Here is a 16,324-nt window from a genome sequence, read left to right on the forward strand (position 1 = left end):
CTAATTTAGTTTGGGAACATGGTTGGTGCTGATGAGTTGGACCGAAGGGAAGGGTCTGTTTCCATGCTATGCGATTCCATGACTCTATATGGCAGAGTTTAATTGAACACAAGGTGTTCCAATGTCTCTTTAAATGTTAAAATTACTGAATTGCAATGCTACTTAGAATCTGAAATATCTTATCATTTTCTGACTGATCAACAAAAATGGACCCTTGATACAAGTTATTCATTCATAAATCATACCTCGCACAAATATAAAATGCTCGACAGACCATGGACAATTGTTCTAGAGATCGTAGGTCCAAATCACTTGACACAACCCATCGAAATATATACATGAGGACTTCAAATGGGAGCTCTGCGAAACAATAAACCAATTTATTTTAAATAATAAACAAATTTTGTCTCTATTTTGTGATTTTTTTTAAAAAAATGCCCCAAGATGATTTCTTTGTAACCCAAAGGTACAGTTAAGTAAAGGTTGCAGTAAAACTGCAACAAATATTTAGAAACGAAGGAATAATTAGAGGCAAAATGCTCTATCAAAACTCCTGTAATTGCTGGACCCTCATCCAAGGCTGTTTTGTTTCATTGCACCAATAACTTTATGTGTTGATCCTATTTCATCAAGACGCAACTGACAACTTGTGAGAGAATACATACAAAAGTAAACAACAAAGTAGTTGAAAATAAAAAGTGACTGATTAGTAATTGAATGAAATAATGAGCACAAGAGACTAAACATTAAAAGCAGATTTATTTTTAATTGTTGAGGAAACGTGATGAGGCAAATATTAAGCTAACAGTGCAGAGATAACATTAAAATTCAAAAAGATAGATGGCATTTGCAAAGTGCATGATTTGCTGCTCATTTCAAGTATTTGATTTATTTGTTCTCAGAACATGGGGAACATTGACAAGATCATACTGACTGTCTAATCAAGGGGGCTTTCTTAAACTGCTGTAGTGATCCCCATGATGAAATTAGATAAGAACTGTTAGGTTTTTGATCCAATCACAATGAAGGAACCATAATTAAAGGAAATAAAATAAAATTGCAATGCTGAAGAAACTCAGCAGGTCAGCTTTTGCGAAAGTATAATCTAACCAAAATTATACCACAAGCTGTCAGTCCATAGTTATTTTGAGTTCAATAATTTTTCTTTCACTGTTTTTCTCTCTCTTGCTATATATCCTGCAGTTTCTCCAGCACTTCAATTTTTATTTCAAATCTCTAGCATCCTCAGAATTTTGCTTTCATATAAGAGACACAGACTGACAAAGATTTAATGAACAGCAGCAAACTTGATTCCAGCGGTGATGAAACAGTAGAAAACCTTAATCTCTAGTTACCTCGTAGGAGAATAGTCATGTAAGTGGACTAACAATTGAGAGGCCAAAGCTAATGTTTTGGGGATACGGTTCAAATCCCACCATGACAGCAGAATTTAAATTAAATTAATAAATCCAGAATTCAAAGTTAGTCATCAGTGATGGTTATCATGAAATGATTATCGATTGCTGTAAAATGTCATCTGGTTCGCTAATGTCCTTTAGGGAAAGAAATCTGCCATTCTTACTGGGCCTGGCTTACATATGACTCCAGACTTTGTATAGTGGTTGAATCTGAACAATGGTCTAAAATGGCTGAGCAAATCACTCAGTTCAAGGCTAATTATTGATGGGCAACAAATGCTGATATGGCAGCAATATTCACAATGCATGAAAAAACAAAGGGAAAAAAATATAAAAGCCAAGGTGTATTAAATACCAAATTTTATGGATAAAGTAAATGTAGAACATCTTATTAATAAATCGAGATTGTAGAAAGAGAGTATATATTTGTAAGTCAAACATTTAAATCGGCTTTTTTTGACTTAAAGGGTGATAAAAGTCTGGAATGACCTGTCAAAGTAGTAAAATCAAGATACATTCAACAAGAAACTCATTACTTAATTGAGGCAGGTAGGATTCTAGAACTCCTTATCTAATGCGTCAAAAGGCCTTTTCTTACCCTCAACCAATCTAAACACATTTATTAAACAACAGGAGAGCATTAGAGGAAAATAGATACAGTTTATTAAGGGCACAGAACACCAACTTAGTATTATTCAAGGTAGCAACATCTACAAGTTGCAAAAGTTGTTTCTTGCCTCAGTCAACAACATTTTCTTTCTTTATGATACAGACCTCAAAAGATTCCTTCTGTATACTGATGATGGCAAAACAAGAAACAAAATGCGGCTTCTCTTTGGAGTCAAGAAACTGAATCAAAAGCTACACTAAAAGGTTCCAGAAATACATTTCCTGTGGTTTGAACATGCTCTTACAAACTAGACTGCTCTTTCAGTTAAATAGTTTGCTCATACTATGTGCTTTCTCAAAAATGTAATCTAGCCAAAACTATAGCAGAAGATGGCACCAGCTGTTAGTCTATACAGTCAGTCACACCACACGCTTGATTGAACCTGTCAAGCTAATCTTGTCAAAGATCTAAATGTCGTCATGAAATTCAGGTTAGTCTAGCTTTTGAAATAATTCCTAGTTCGATGTTGATAAAGTAAACAAAGATGTTATCACATTAATGTGAGCAGTTGTACCACCAAATCTCTTATTACTCTAAATAGATCAGGTTTCTATCTGGAAAGTTATGTTTAAATTATGTCAAAAACACTAAACATTGATGTTGCAACATATTAAGGACAAGGAAGGTTAAGACCAACTGAGGGGAACTTTGTTATAATGAAAGCTTAACCTTCAACTGTTTCTTTATTTTTCCATTGAACACTATTTCATTTCATATTTAATACCTGATTATAAAAGCCAGATTATCTATCTTTGAAGTAGAATTTACTCTTTAAATTGAAGGCATCTATTACAACAGGCCAGCACCAGCAGTATTCACTGAAGACTATAAAGGCAGAGGTCAATCTATTCCCCACCAACAACTTACAAGTTTTTGATGCTTTGATACTGGAAATGTTGCACAAACCTTTCATCCTCTCCCAAGGTATACTTAACCATGAAATACACTTGTGAAAAGGTTGTCGGTTGAAGACAAACAAAATGCCTTTTTTGAATTGGAAAGGACCCTTAAGCATGGTTGGATGAATGAAAACACTAAATAGAATATGAATTTCACTTGGAAGGGCGAAGGTGATAATCATCTTTTGTAGCAACTTTATGCTTTATTGTTACACTGTTGCAGACTTCTTATACAGTGACATCCAGAAAAAGAGGTGATCCCTAAGTGGTGGTGTGATTTACAGATCAGGGAATCCATATTGCTGCAGTGACATGCACTCTTACATAATGACCTGTCAAAGTAGTAAAATCAAGATACATTCAACAAGAAACTCATTACTTAATTGAGGCAGGTAGGATTCTAGAACTCCTTATCTAATGCGTCAAAAAGCCTTTTCTTACCCTCAACCAATCTAAACACATTTATTAAACAACAGGAGAGCATTAGAGGAAAATAGATACAGTTGGAGCTGTGGATAGTAATGATAGACCTCAAACATCTTTTCCATCGGGTGCCTGAACAAGAATCTCTGCTGCTCTTTCTACCTGCCATTGGTGTGTCAATCCCCAGGGGGGAACAGAAGCTTCAGTACGATGGACCTACCAAAATTGCCATAATCAAAAACAACAAAGCATAATCATTCTTGTAAGTCCAAGGTTATTTTTGAAGGATATTTTATTTGAAAACATTAAATAACAATGAAATTGGTTTACTGAATGTGAAGTAAAGTTATTTTATTTTAGAAATTGGTAACAATAACCAATGTGCTTCAAAAAACAGTTGGAGTTAGCTCATGAGATTTAGAGATGCAGGAGATGTCTGCTACAATCAAATAAAGGCCTTGACGTTAAAAGTTCAAGTAGCTCTGTCATGTCTGAATTGATACACCTGGCCATGTAGGTGTGAAAGGAGTTTTCTCCTAAGAGGCAATGATATCAAGCAGGTAGTTTTCAACTTCAAGATGTCAGAGAATCATACTAGCCTTGGAACCTATGATTTCACTGGCGTCATCACTATCTGCTTTGTTCCAATTTTCTGCACATTTTAGATACCAAAGGCAAGAAAGTGATGCAAGAAGAATGACCTTGGTAAGACTTCAAGGTAAGACTTACACACTGACTGTCCACTTTCATCAGCAACATAAACTAATAAAGAAATTGTGAATTTTCAGTTACAATCCTTCATCACATTGCTTGAAGTTATTTGCAAATGCTTCACAATTCACTGAATGTTTTTAAATGCTGTGACTGCTGTGGTGTTCACTTTGTAAGTGACTACTGCTGCTGTTTTACAGATTGGAAAGTCCCATCAATGGATAGTCGAACAGTTCATTTAATTTGGTATTGATAATTGAAATGAGCTATGGGGCTTTGAAATCCACCTGCACAAGCAGACGTGACGGGTGCCGCATGGTGGCTCAGTGGTTAGCACTGCTGCCTCATATCACCAGGGACCCGGGTTCGATTCCACCCTCGGGCGACTGCCTGTGTGGAGTTTGCATGTTCTTCCTGTGTCTGTGTGGGTTTCCTCCAGTTTCTCTGGTTTCCTCCCACAGTCAAAGAATGTGCAGATTAGGTAGATTGGCAATGGGAAATGCAGGGAAACAAGGATGGGGATGTGGGTTTGGGATGGTATGCTCTTTGGAGGGTTGCTGTGGACTTGATGGACTGAGTGGCCTGCTTCCACAGTGTGGGGATTCTATGTCCTTGGTCTAACATCTCATCTGCTGGGTAACAGCTTTGATCATACTACCTCAGCATGCTTCTGTTGAGGTGTATCAATCAGATAAAGTCCTTCAATTCCTAGAGAATGGAATTCCAAATAACAATTTCAAACCTTTTAATTTAGATTGGAGACGACTAGCAGTGAAATTCATTTGATGCAGTGAAATTAATCACTGGTGATGTGAAAAGATGCATTATGAATCTCTCAAAACTTTTCTGGATTACCTATGTTTGGCGCATGCATTCATGAAAGCATGTCCAACTCAGGTGAATTAATCATCATCCTGAACGTTGTTTCAAAGTTTACAGTGGATCAGAGCTAACTTTGAAATTCAAAACGTAAGCCTTTTGACATGCCAAAAGGGCTGTCATCACTGATAGCTCTGGAGGGATGGCTGCAGCTCAGAAAATAAAATCTCCCCCGGAACATCAGCACAGAAGTTTTGTCTAACTTACCTGATCAGACTACAGAAGAGATCACTGATCAAGTGAGTTTAGCAGCAGAGATCCTGTCATAGTATCTTTGCTTCTAAATCTGTACTGTGTAGAAAGGCTGAACACAGTCCTTTCCACTGTGGCATAGAAGTGCAGTATTTTTACAGTTACAAATTTTGAAAAGTCCCATGAAAAACATTGCACCAGGTGGAATGCCATTAAGTATTTCTGGCCATGCCTGAAGTTTGCTTTAGTTGATTTTAAAGATCACTAACAGACAAAATGATTGGTCATTACCAATTTAGCAAAATGGGAACAGAATTACTAAAACCAAACCCTAAACTGACCTCAGGACTGATTGACTGGTTATTCAGTTTTGACAAACCGAGAAATGGCCCTGATTACATACAGCATGGTTGCCAGGGAATTACACAAATTATATTGTAGAATGGCTCTTTCATGACCTTCCCCAGGCCAAAGTACTGGTACCAGTTACGGGTGTAAATTTCAAACTGAAGAATGATTGATCCAGACTAAGTTTGTGTATCATCGGATGTCTTTCTTAAAAGAAAACTGAGGAGAAAAATCAACTCAGCGTCTTTTGCACTCTCACAGCAGTAACCTTAATTTTATAATCCAACATTTTTCACTGGGAGAATTTTGACAATTACTTTGTGAAACCTGCTGACCATATGAAAACTTCTTTTATACACTTGTTTAACAGGATACTTACTCATTGTCTGCCTTTGCATCAGCATAATACACATAAAATGTTACAGCTTTGGAAGTTAAATTGAAATCTGAATGAGCAATTCAAAAAGCCTCCTTTTATTAGAAAAAGTTTCAGTTATATACAAAGTGCCAAAACATTGCAAGGATAATTGATCACATTACTCTTTATGTAGTTTTAACTATATCATCTAACATCCATCGCCCCATACAAGCACCAACCCCTGCCCCAGCCTAGGCCACAATCCTCAGAAGAACAGACACGATTCCATTCCATGCCACTTAATTTTGAGGAGATTCTCAATATGTCTCACATATGAGCCCGTATCCATTGTAAACTAGGTTGAATCTGCCCAAAGTCATTCTATAGAAAGCAAACAAGTGGTTCAATTCATGACTTTCCTGGGTATTTAGCCTGCTGTAATGGAATTGAACTGTACTTCAAAAGTATTTCAATTTTACAAAATTAATTCATGAGGGAATGATTTGTACAATTGTTTCATTGCAACTCCTAAAGAAAACTGTACCTGATATGTGTGTCTGATTCACACCAAACTCAGGCTGACATATTTTGTGGAAAGAGTCCTGTAAGCTGAGCTGCTGTTGAAAGTACGGTAACAGATCAGTTATTTCCTTGGCTTTCCCCTTATCTTCTTTGCTGCACAAATAAGCATATAACACAGCAATTACTCTCTGTAAGGAATTATAATACAAATTTATTTGTACTATGAAATAATTTAACAATGCGTACTATGCAATAATACATTCTTACATTAAAATAACCAGAATAAGTCCATACAAATTAATTTCTCCTGGTTTTGCTTTTCATTAATATTTTTCACAATGGACAATCAAAATGGACACAATATTCATAATGCAGTCTCATGGATGATACTCAAAATTCAAAACCCTTCTCTAAATTAGCTTTCCTTTACTTAAAAGGGTAATAATATTACATAAATTTCCAAAATTAGATTGTAGGGGGCTCCAACTTTGTGTAAAAATATCCAATATTCAGAAGCATAGGTTTTACAATTACCAGGGAGTCGAACTTGCTTATTTTAAATGAAATTTAAATTGCTGCATCCTGAAGTTACTCCAAGAAACAAACAAGCTGTAATTTCCTTTATGACCACCAAGGACAATTAAAAAAATCTTACATTGATTCGTCCCATCTTTTCATTTAACCTCGTAAACATTTTGAAAGATACAGGAGAGAGGGCAAAACAGTTAACGTTCAGATATTGGTCAACTAATGTCAATTATACTTATGAGGCATGGTGACACACATCAGTGGTTACCAAAACTGAGGATAATTGTCATTTTAAATCCTTAATACAGATGAATAAAGTTACTAATCTTAAAATAGGAGACTGAAGCCAGCTTCTTGAGCTTTAAATAGCTGGGAAAAAAATATTTAAATATGGAATATAAGTTGCGATACTTCACGTAAGCGAAGGATTTAACTACCAATTTTATAATTTTGATCCTTGATCATATATAAACTTTTAAAAACTTCAATTTCTTTTAAAAGAAAATTATTAAAAAAATTACCCTTAGAATGGAAAACAAATTTTCATCATGGAAAACACTGCAATTCAATAACATTAAATTGTTAACACAAAAAGGTTCAATTTGCAATGTTAAAACATCTGGCCATAAATACAGAAATTCTAAAATAAATATCTTGCAATTTCAGAACTATTTATATTTGGTGTGAATTCAGATGCAGCAGCAGAGAAAAAGACCTTTAACCTTTTAAACAAATTTTGTTTTAATACCGAAATGTTTAGGTTTTTCTCCTCCCAGCCCTTTAGAATTTATTATTGGACAAGTAGAGTTTCATGTACATTTCTTTAATACTAGTAATACTTAACATTACTTTCTATCTCAGTTTGTACAACTACTCAACAAGTTGCTACAGTTCAGTCTTGCAGCCAATCAGACTTTTGTTTACATTGTATGGCTCCTGCCTGGCTGGAAGTTTTAACTCCTGTTTAGTAGAGAGCTTGACAAATGTTTAAATCAGTGCAATCATTCCCCAATGTTAGAAATTTCATTGAATAACAAGTAGATGCCCTTTAAGGAAGGAATTCAGCCATCTGGCCTTGAAGTGTCTCATTCTGCTGTTGTCAACACTAAAAAAAGCAACCTTGCAAACCATTCAGTCGCTTCAAATTATCCTGTATCTGTATAAGGAGGTCCAACATCATCTCCTAATAAACTGGTTCTGGCTATATGTTATACATGCTAGTGACATTTGAGACTTACAGAGTTAACAGTCTTGTGGTTCAGAATCCTGCTTTTTAAAACTAAGTTAAAAATCAGGCAGGTTCTCTTAAAATCTCATCGTCGCAAAAGGTGCACTATTTCTCTTTCCGCCGATATTGCCTGGTTTGCCAAAACGCTTCCAAACTTTTCTGTTTGACTCAGGATTCTAGATATCTGAAATATTTTTCTTTGATTTAAATTTTACAAATGTTCAAGAGATTAATTTGACTTTGAGCACTCTGAAAAGTAAGTTTTTACAGCTGGATTTGGGCTCTCTGTGGTGTGCAAAACACATGACACTGCATCAATCACATTTCACACAGCTTCACTTTAGAGTTAGCTCAGACACTAACCTTCGCATTGAAATCAAATTGCAATTAAAATCAGAGTTCAGCTTTACACTAATACTAAGCTTGTAAAATCATTAGACCTTAAAGTACTACTAAGTTAAACTTGAACAAAAACAGAACAAAGAACAGATTTGATCAGGCAAAGTAACTCTTCAGTTGTCGACCATTACAGAAGAATAAGGTGTACTACAGGGCAGCAAGATTTACAGAAAGTTATTATTAATGGTGGCATTTTTATGCTTCAAAGCAATCATTTAGATAGGATTGATCTGTGGGGTCTAAAGTGCCCATCTCATCATATGGGGTAGTACCTAGTTGGGAGGCAGGAGGCAGAAAACGACAATACAGAGCTCTTCCTTTGACTGGAATTCCACGATCTGAGCTAAGCCCTGAGTACATCTCTATTTGGATGAAGGAAGTGAGTACTGCACTGAGAAATGAGCATCAGAGATAAATGGGCAGAATTCTGACACACGGAGTTCAAATCAAACCAGAATTTGAGTTTCCTTGTGAACATAAAAGCAAAATACTATGAATGTGTAAAATCTGAACAAAAAACTCTATAGAAACTCAGCAGGTCCAGCAGCATCCAAGGAGAAAGAAACAGAGTTAACATCTTGAGTCCAATATGATCCGTCTTGGTAGATTTTGGATGACAAAAACGATTCATTATCTTAACTAAAACTGAAGGAGCAAGCCCAGCTTCGTGGACATGTGTGACTCGCTCTTGATCTGCTGAAAACGCCAAAAAAGCATTCAAAGAGATATAAAAAAAAGAGCAAAAGCAAAAGTAAAAAGGAAAATAAAGGAAACAATGAAAGCAGACAAGTACTGGGCCAGGAGCTCACAGTGCCATTTGCCTGTCACTAACTTGGACTAGGATAGATTAGGATGGACTAGGATCTTCCACCACTCGTCCCATCCAGATCAATGCAATGGCAGGTAATACTCTGGTCACCAAACATTTTATGTTTAATATTGCTTGAAGGACTTAAGTTTTGAAGAATTATGGAAAATTGGTATATTTAGAGTTCTGTAGACAACATCCGGAGTGTTTCCTTTTAAAAAAAAGATCGTGAGCGGCACGGTGACACAGTGGTTAGCACTGTTGCCTTACAGCGCCAGAGACCCGGGTTCAATTCCCGCCTCAGGCGACTGACTGTGTGGAGTTTGCATGTTCTCCCAGTGTCTGCGTGGGTTTCCTCCGGGTGCTCCGGTTTCCTCCCACAGTCCAAAGATGTGCAGGTCAGGTGAATTGGCCATGCTAAATTGCTCGCAGTGTTAGGTATAGGGGTAAATGTAGGGGTATGGGTGGGTTGCGCTTCGGCGGGTCAGTGTGGACTTGTTGGGCCAATGGGCCTTTTTCTACACAGTAATGTAATCTCTAATCTAATCTAATCATTGGATGTTCATTGCAGATATTGGTGATTTGTTTTAACAACATTTTCTGACAATCCCATGACTTGCTTTGCTGCCTTAAACAGTGATTCGTTTGGAAAAGGTCTTGTTTTATCTGATTCAGTTGGAGGGAAGTCTGCTAAAAACTAACTGGTTTGGAAGAGGGCCTGCTTGGAAGAAGCCAAGTTGGGAAAAGCCTACCAAGAACATACTGACTAGCTTAAAGCTCTCATTTCTGGATGTAAGTTTGCTCGCTGAGCTGGAAGGTTGGTTTTCAGATGCTTCGTCACCGTACTAGATAACATCATCAGTGAGCCTCCGGCGAAACCTTGGTGTTATAACCCACTTTCTATTTATGTGTTTAGGTTTCCTTGGGTTGCTGATCAGTTTTCCGAACGAAATAGTGCCTGCCAATCTCATTCGGATAATCGAGGTTCCTCTGTACTAAGAAACCTAGATGATAAGATTTTTTGGTTAAAGGTATTTCGTTGTCTGCTTGAGAACTGGAAAAAGTAGCTTAGGTTTATGCTGTGCCCAGTGGAGTAGTGTGAAGAGACAGGTGCACTCCTCCATCATAGCAATATCCTGATTGACACCAAAGACCTCACACTACCTCCTCTAGCAGTTTTCACATCCTATTTAAAATTCTTGTTCTCTATCAAGGAACATAAGTATTTTGCATCAAAATATCTTTACTCTGGCCCTGGTATCCCACTGGTAAGAAGGGATTGTGTGCCTCAATGATAGAGCCCCCACTTTGAGTCAGAGGGCCCAGATTCAAGTCCTACCTGCCCCAGAGGTGTGCCATAACAAATCTCAACAGATTGACTAAGAATACCTACCCCATCGGTCATAGTCAGACAGTAACCATAATTGAGACCTTCTGATCGGCAGCCTCTGCCACCTGCCCTCATTGGCCTGGCAAATACTGGATGAGCAAAAGTTTTATTCATCGAAATATCAAGATGGATTAGGGTTAGTATGATCAATTCCCACCATAAATGTCCTGGGCCACTAACAATCTCTCTCCCTGGCAACTTGCTTGGAGGTTGAATCAAGCTCTTTGGTTCCTGTGTTTTATTCCTGACCCTAATATGAGCTTCAAAGGCTCAAATTCAAAATCTTGGAACTGTTAATGAGAAGGAGGTCATTGTATCTGTAACAGCTCTCCAAATGATTGTCTCAATTAGAGTCATTCTCCTGCCATTTCCTCCTAAGCCTACACGGTGTTCTTTTCAAATAATCATGGAATTGCCTTTTGAAAGCCTCAGATGAACCTGCCTCCACTGCACTCTCATGCAGTGTATTCCAGACCCTAACCACTCATTTCATGACAAAGCTTTTCCTCATATTACTGTTCGTTCTTATACTAAATACTTTAAATCATTCCCAGAAATAGTCTACATTCTGTAAATTACCTCCTTAACCTTCTTTTTGCCACCTTTTTTCTCCCTTAAACATAACTAAAATGTTACCTTTATGGACACATTTACAGTCATTTGTTCCACACACTCATGATTTGGCACTAAGTTTTATTTGATAATACTCATGTGAAGAACCATGGTATACTTTACGGTCAAAGATGCAATAGAAATGAAAGCTTTTGTTGTTCGAAGGTTGAAGGATTATCTAATCAAGATTTTTAAGATGACAAAGGATTTGATAGCACAGGTACAGAGATGTTAATTTCTGCAGTGGGAGAAATGAAGAGGACATAAAATTAGACCTTGATGATTGACTTGCATTCATATAAAGCATTTCATGACTTCAAGACATCCCAAATCGCTTTGGGAGTGAAATCAGGAAGCTCTTATTTCACACAAAGGATAGTAGAAATTTGGATTTCAATCCTCCAGAAGGCTATATGTGCTGAGCTTATTGGTAACATTTTTTATTAGGTAAAGCTAATGGTAGATCTAGAGAAAAGACCAAGCCGGAGGGAAAGACCAGTCATGATCTAATTACCCTGAGACCCTACTCATGTTTGTATGTTTCCTATCTCTATGCGTAGCACACAATACTTCAATAAGGTTAAGGAAACATACACAAGTTATTTCCTTGCGATTTTGTAAATTGAGTCACATGCAGCCTTCTAAAAAAAAAACCTGCCTTTTTTTTAAGCTCTGCAACAAGCACATCAAACATTGAAAGACTGAAAAATCTGAACTGGAACCTCTCTCCAAAATTATCCCCGATTTTTAAGGGCTGATGTGCTACAAAATGGACCTTAATAGTGGCTTTCTATAAACCTTTTCTTCTTTAAAATACAACCAAATGCAATTGAACAGGGAACTACAAAGCCATAAAAGGATGTATCTAACCAGAAATCCACAAAGCAGGTATAAACGTATCTTCAATCTGTTAAATTGCGATGAATAGGAATGGATTACATTGTGTTATATCAAGCTTGTATTTACTGTTGAAATCAGACACAAATTGCCCAAGATACTATCAGAATGTCTTATAAGCATTAAAACTTTCAAAGCATTGCTTCATCTGACATGCTTGAAAAAGTAAAAGGAAAATGCTGATAAGGCTTTGGATCGTAACTTAATCTGACCCTAAAACATTATCTCATCGTTTAACCAAACTATACATGGATCTTACTATTAAACTGGTCAGTTTCCTGTGGACTTTCTACCTGGTTGAGGGCTGGAGCATTTAGTGAAAAAATATCAAAGACAGGTGCACGAGGCAAATAATTTAAGTTGGCAGGCAAGGATAAAAGAAAGAGAAGCCGGTGGTGGTGTTGGAAATGGGGAGAAAAGTGACAGACTAAAGAAAATGGAGCTAGCAGGTAAGGTAACAGAGGCCAGGGACAATGCAGAAAGGTAAGAGACACCCAGGAGGCGGTACAGAACAAAATGCTGCAATGGGGTGATGGAGGAAAGAGAAGCCAGAGCTGGTAAAGAGAGCTAGGAAATGACAAGTAGCAATAAGAAGCTGGGAATTGGGTGAAAGTGGTTGGAAATGGCAGCACAAGCCACAGTGCATGGCAAAGACGACAGGAACAGTGGAGGAGGAATCTTCATGTAAAGCAAGATATCAACATTCAGCAGAAAATATACTACTACAGCACCACCTATTGACCATTGTCTATTACTGCTAAAATAATTTTTGTATATTTCATTGTTAGGCACGTATCGTTATGGAGGCATAAAGTAACACAACATTATCATTATCTCTGGTGCAATGTATAATTCTCTTTTTAATAAATAAGGTAGACGGCATACTGATAAATTACATATGGCTTTTACCATATTTGAAGTGAACAGATGAGTGATTGCCAGAGCAAATTACTGCAGATACTGGAATCTGTACTGAAAACAACCAATGCTGGAGATCACAGCAGGTCAGACAGCATTCATGGAGAGCAAGCTAATGTTGAGTCTAGGTGACTCTTCATCAGAGCTGAAGTCACTCTCTGACCCGCTGTGATTGCCAGTATTGGTCATTTTTAGATGAGAGATCGCAATGTGCTTCATCTGTGGCAGACTTTCTCATCTGCGTCAGGAAATCAAACCCGACTGCGGGATATGAGCATAATAACCACAAAAGGCATAGCACTCTCCTTGGGACTGCACAGTTGGAAGTAAAACCTTTTGAATGAGATGAAAAACTGGAGATCCTCTCTGCCATATCAGGTGGAGATATAAGTTCCCACAGCAATATTGCTAGATAAAAGCAGGGTGCTTTCCTTGTGTCCTGATCAACATTAATCCTCACTCAGCATGATGAAATAAACAAATTACCTTTTCACTATCACTGCTGATTGGGGAGCTTGCTGTATGCAAATAGTTGCTGTATTACAAACAGAACACAAATGTGTGCACTTCAGAACTAGTTCACTGGTCATAAAGCCTACACTGAGGACCTCAAAAGACCTGACATAATACAAATCAGTTTTGGGAGCAATCAGGTTAACCACTAGGCAATGATTTCATAAACAGGTCATGACACAAGACAAGAACAAAAAGTGCCAAAATCAAATAGCAGGGCCTTTGGTAAACCAAGACAAATAACGGGTTAACTTTTCACGTCAGTTCTTTGCAGGAGACAAAGGAGCTATGTTCTCAGACTAAGCAAAGCAAATGATGGCAGTGACATCAAGTATATTTCAAAAGCACTGATATGCAAGCAATTACAATTACAAAAAGATTACTGATGGGATAAGAACATGTAAACAGCCTGTTATTGCTAGCAATTTTATTTTTGTCAGATTTCCTTTTTATATATTTTATCTCTTTATATTTAATAAAAATACTGGTTAACATTATTGTCAACGTCAAGCCTGTATCTTAAGAATGCAGTGAACTGTTTATTTTTACAGTATGTTTTTTTTAATGATTACAAAAGTTTTTTGAAATATGAACATAGGAAGAGGAGTAGGCCATTCAGCCTCTCTAGCCTGTTCTGCCACTAAGTGAGATCAGGCCACAGATCAATCATAACTTCATATCCTTTTGCCCAGATTCCTTAATGTTTTTGCTTAACAAAATATATTGCAGATAGAAAATTAACAACAGACCTAGCATCAACTGCTGTTTGTGGAGGAGAGTACAAAACTCTACAGCTTGTGTGTGCAGAATTGCTTCTTAAAATCTTTCCCAAATTACCTGGCCCTAATTTTTAGACTATGCCCCGAGAGTTGCAGAATCTCCAACCTGTGGATGTAATTTATCTTTGTTAACCATATCTTTTCCTGTTAATATCTTGAAGATTTCAACCAGATCAGACCATATGCCTCTAAAATTGTAGACAAAGCAGGCCTCATTTGTATAATCTGTCCTCATTACTTAATTCCCAAGGTCTAGATATTATTCTTATAAACTTACATGGAACTCCCTCCAAGGCCAAAATATTCTTCCTAAGGTTTGGTACGCAGATCTGCTTGTAAGCAGTATCTAAACAGCACTTTAAAAAAAGAAATTGCAGTATAACTTCTGTGTTCTTATACTCCAGTCCTCTAGTGATAAAGGCCAGCATCCATTAGTTTCCTTGCTTACTTTCTGCATCTGTTTGTGGCACTTCAACATCTATACATCTATAACATCTCTTCAGAACATGCACCGAATTTAACCTCAGACCATCGAGAAAGTAGTCAAGGGTGTGGTGCTGGAAAAGCACAGCAGACCAGGCAGCATCTGAGGAGAATCGATATTTTGGGCATAGGCTCTTCATCAGGAATGAGGCTTGTCAGCAGAGGCGGTGGAGAGAAGGTAGCTCAGAGTGCAATATGTAGATGAAGGTGGGTAATGGCAATAGGTCAGAGAGGAGGCTGGACAGGACAGGTGGGAAGGAAGATGGACAGGTAGGACAGGTCATGAGGGTGGTGCTGAGTTAGAAGGTTGGATCTAGGATAAGTTGGGGAGAGGGGAAATGAGGAAACTGGTGAAATCCACATTGATCCTGTGTGGTTGGAGGGTCCCAAGGCAGAAGATGAGGTGTTCCTCCTCCAGATGTGGGGTGGTTGGAGATTGGTGATGGAGGAGGCCCAGCACCTGCAACTTGTTGGTGGAGTGGGAGGGGGGAGTTAAAGTGTTCGACTGTGGGGCGGTGGGTTGTTTCATGACACACACACACATTGGATATTAGTATTGGATTGCTTCAAACACTTACTAGAATGTCCACAAACACAACTTTGACTTAGTGGCTATTTTGCAGAGTGATCGGTTTTCCAAAAAAAAACTATAACACATTTTAAACCCATTAAAAATTCATTGGATCCAGCAAATTTTCAAAGATTTACCTAACTAACTTTTTACCTAATTATATGATGGAATAGTTACACCCACTTCTTTGCTTTCGAATTCCTGATTTAATCTTCTATTAATGCAGTGTCATTTTCTTGGTTTTACTGCAGCTAAATGCTACATTACCATTGCTGCTCATTTGTAACTGCCTTCTTTCATGTTCAGCGTACTTGTTTCGCTTACATGTTCTCTTGGTTCCTGGTTCTAACATATATTACTTCACATAATAGAGCCCCTCCGTCATGAAAGGGGAGTTAATGCCACAATCAGATTACCTACAATTCTACTGAATGGGGGTGGAGCAAGCTCAAGGGGCCAAATGGCCTATATCCAACCCGACCAATATTTATTACGTTTGCACTTATCTACGCTAAGTTTAATCTGCAACTATTGACCAAGTTATTTTGAATCTGCCTGCACTGTTCCTTATCGTATGTTTTACATGAAAGGGGAAAATCACTGTAGATACTGGAAATCTGAAATTAAAAGAGTAACTTTAGACGGCATCTGTGGAAAGCAAAACAAAGTTAAGATTTTGGATTCATGACGTTGCCTCTTCATCAGGTCATCAAATATTGATTCAGTGTTACACTCTCCACAGATACTGCCAGACTGAGTTTTTACCAGCAATATTGCA

General features: G+C 37.6%; 1 protein-coding gene across 8 annotated transcripts in view; it reads right to left on the minus strand.

The window, feature by feature from the left end:
- The window catches only part of fbxo9 (F-box protein 9), a 94,345-nt gene that overhangs the window by 41,297 nt on the left and 36,724 nt on the right, over positions 1–16,324 (minus strand). For all 8 annotated transcript variants that reach the window (XM_043679689.1, XM_043679680.1, XM_043679716.1 and 5 more), the window contains 2 exons: positions 6,443–6,573; positions 246–360 (listed from right to left, as the gene is read on the minus strand). In XM_043679689.1, the coding sequence (XP_043535624.1) occupies positions 246–360; positions 6,443–6,573 (246 nt within the window). The remainder of the gene's footprint in view (positions 1–245; positions 361–6,442; positions 6,574–16,324) is intronic.

The sequence above is a fragment of the Chiloscyllium plagiosum genome, chromosome 3 (genome assembly GCF_004010195.1).
Source record: "Chiloscyllium plagiosum isolate BGI_BamShark_2017 chromosome 3, ASM401019v2, whole genome shotgun sequence".
Classification (NCBI taxonomy): Eukaryota; Metazoa; Chordata; class Chondrichthyes; order Orectolobiformes; family Hemiscylliidae; genus Chiloscyllium; species Chiloscyllium plagiosum.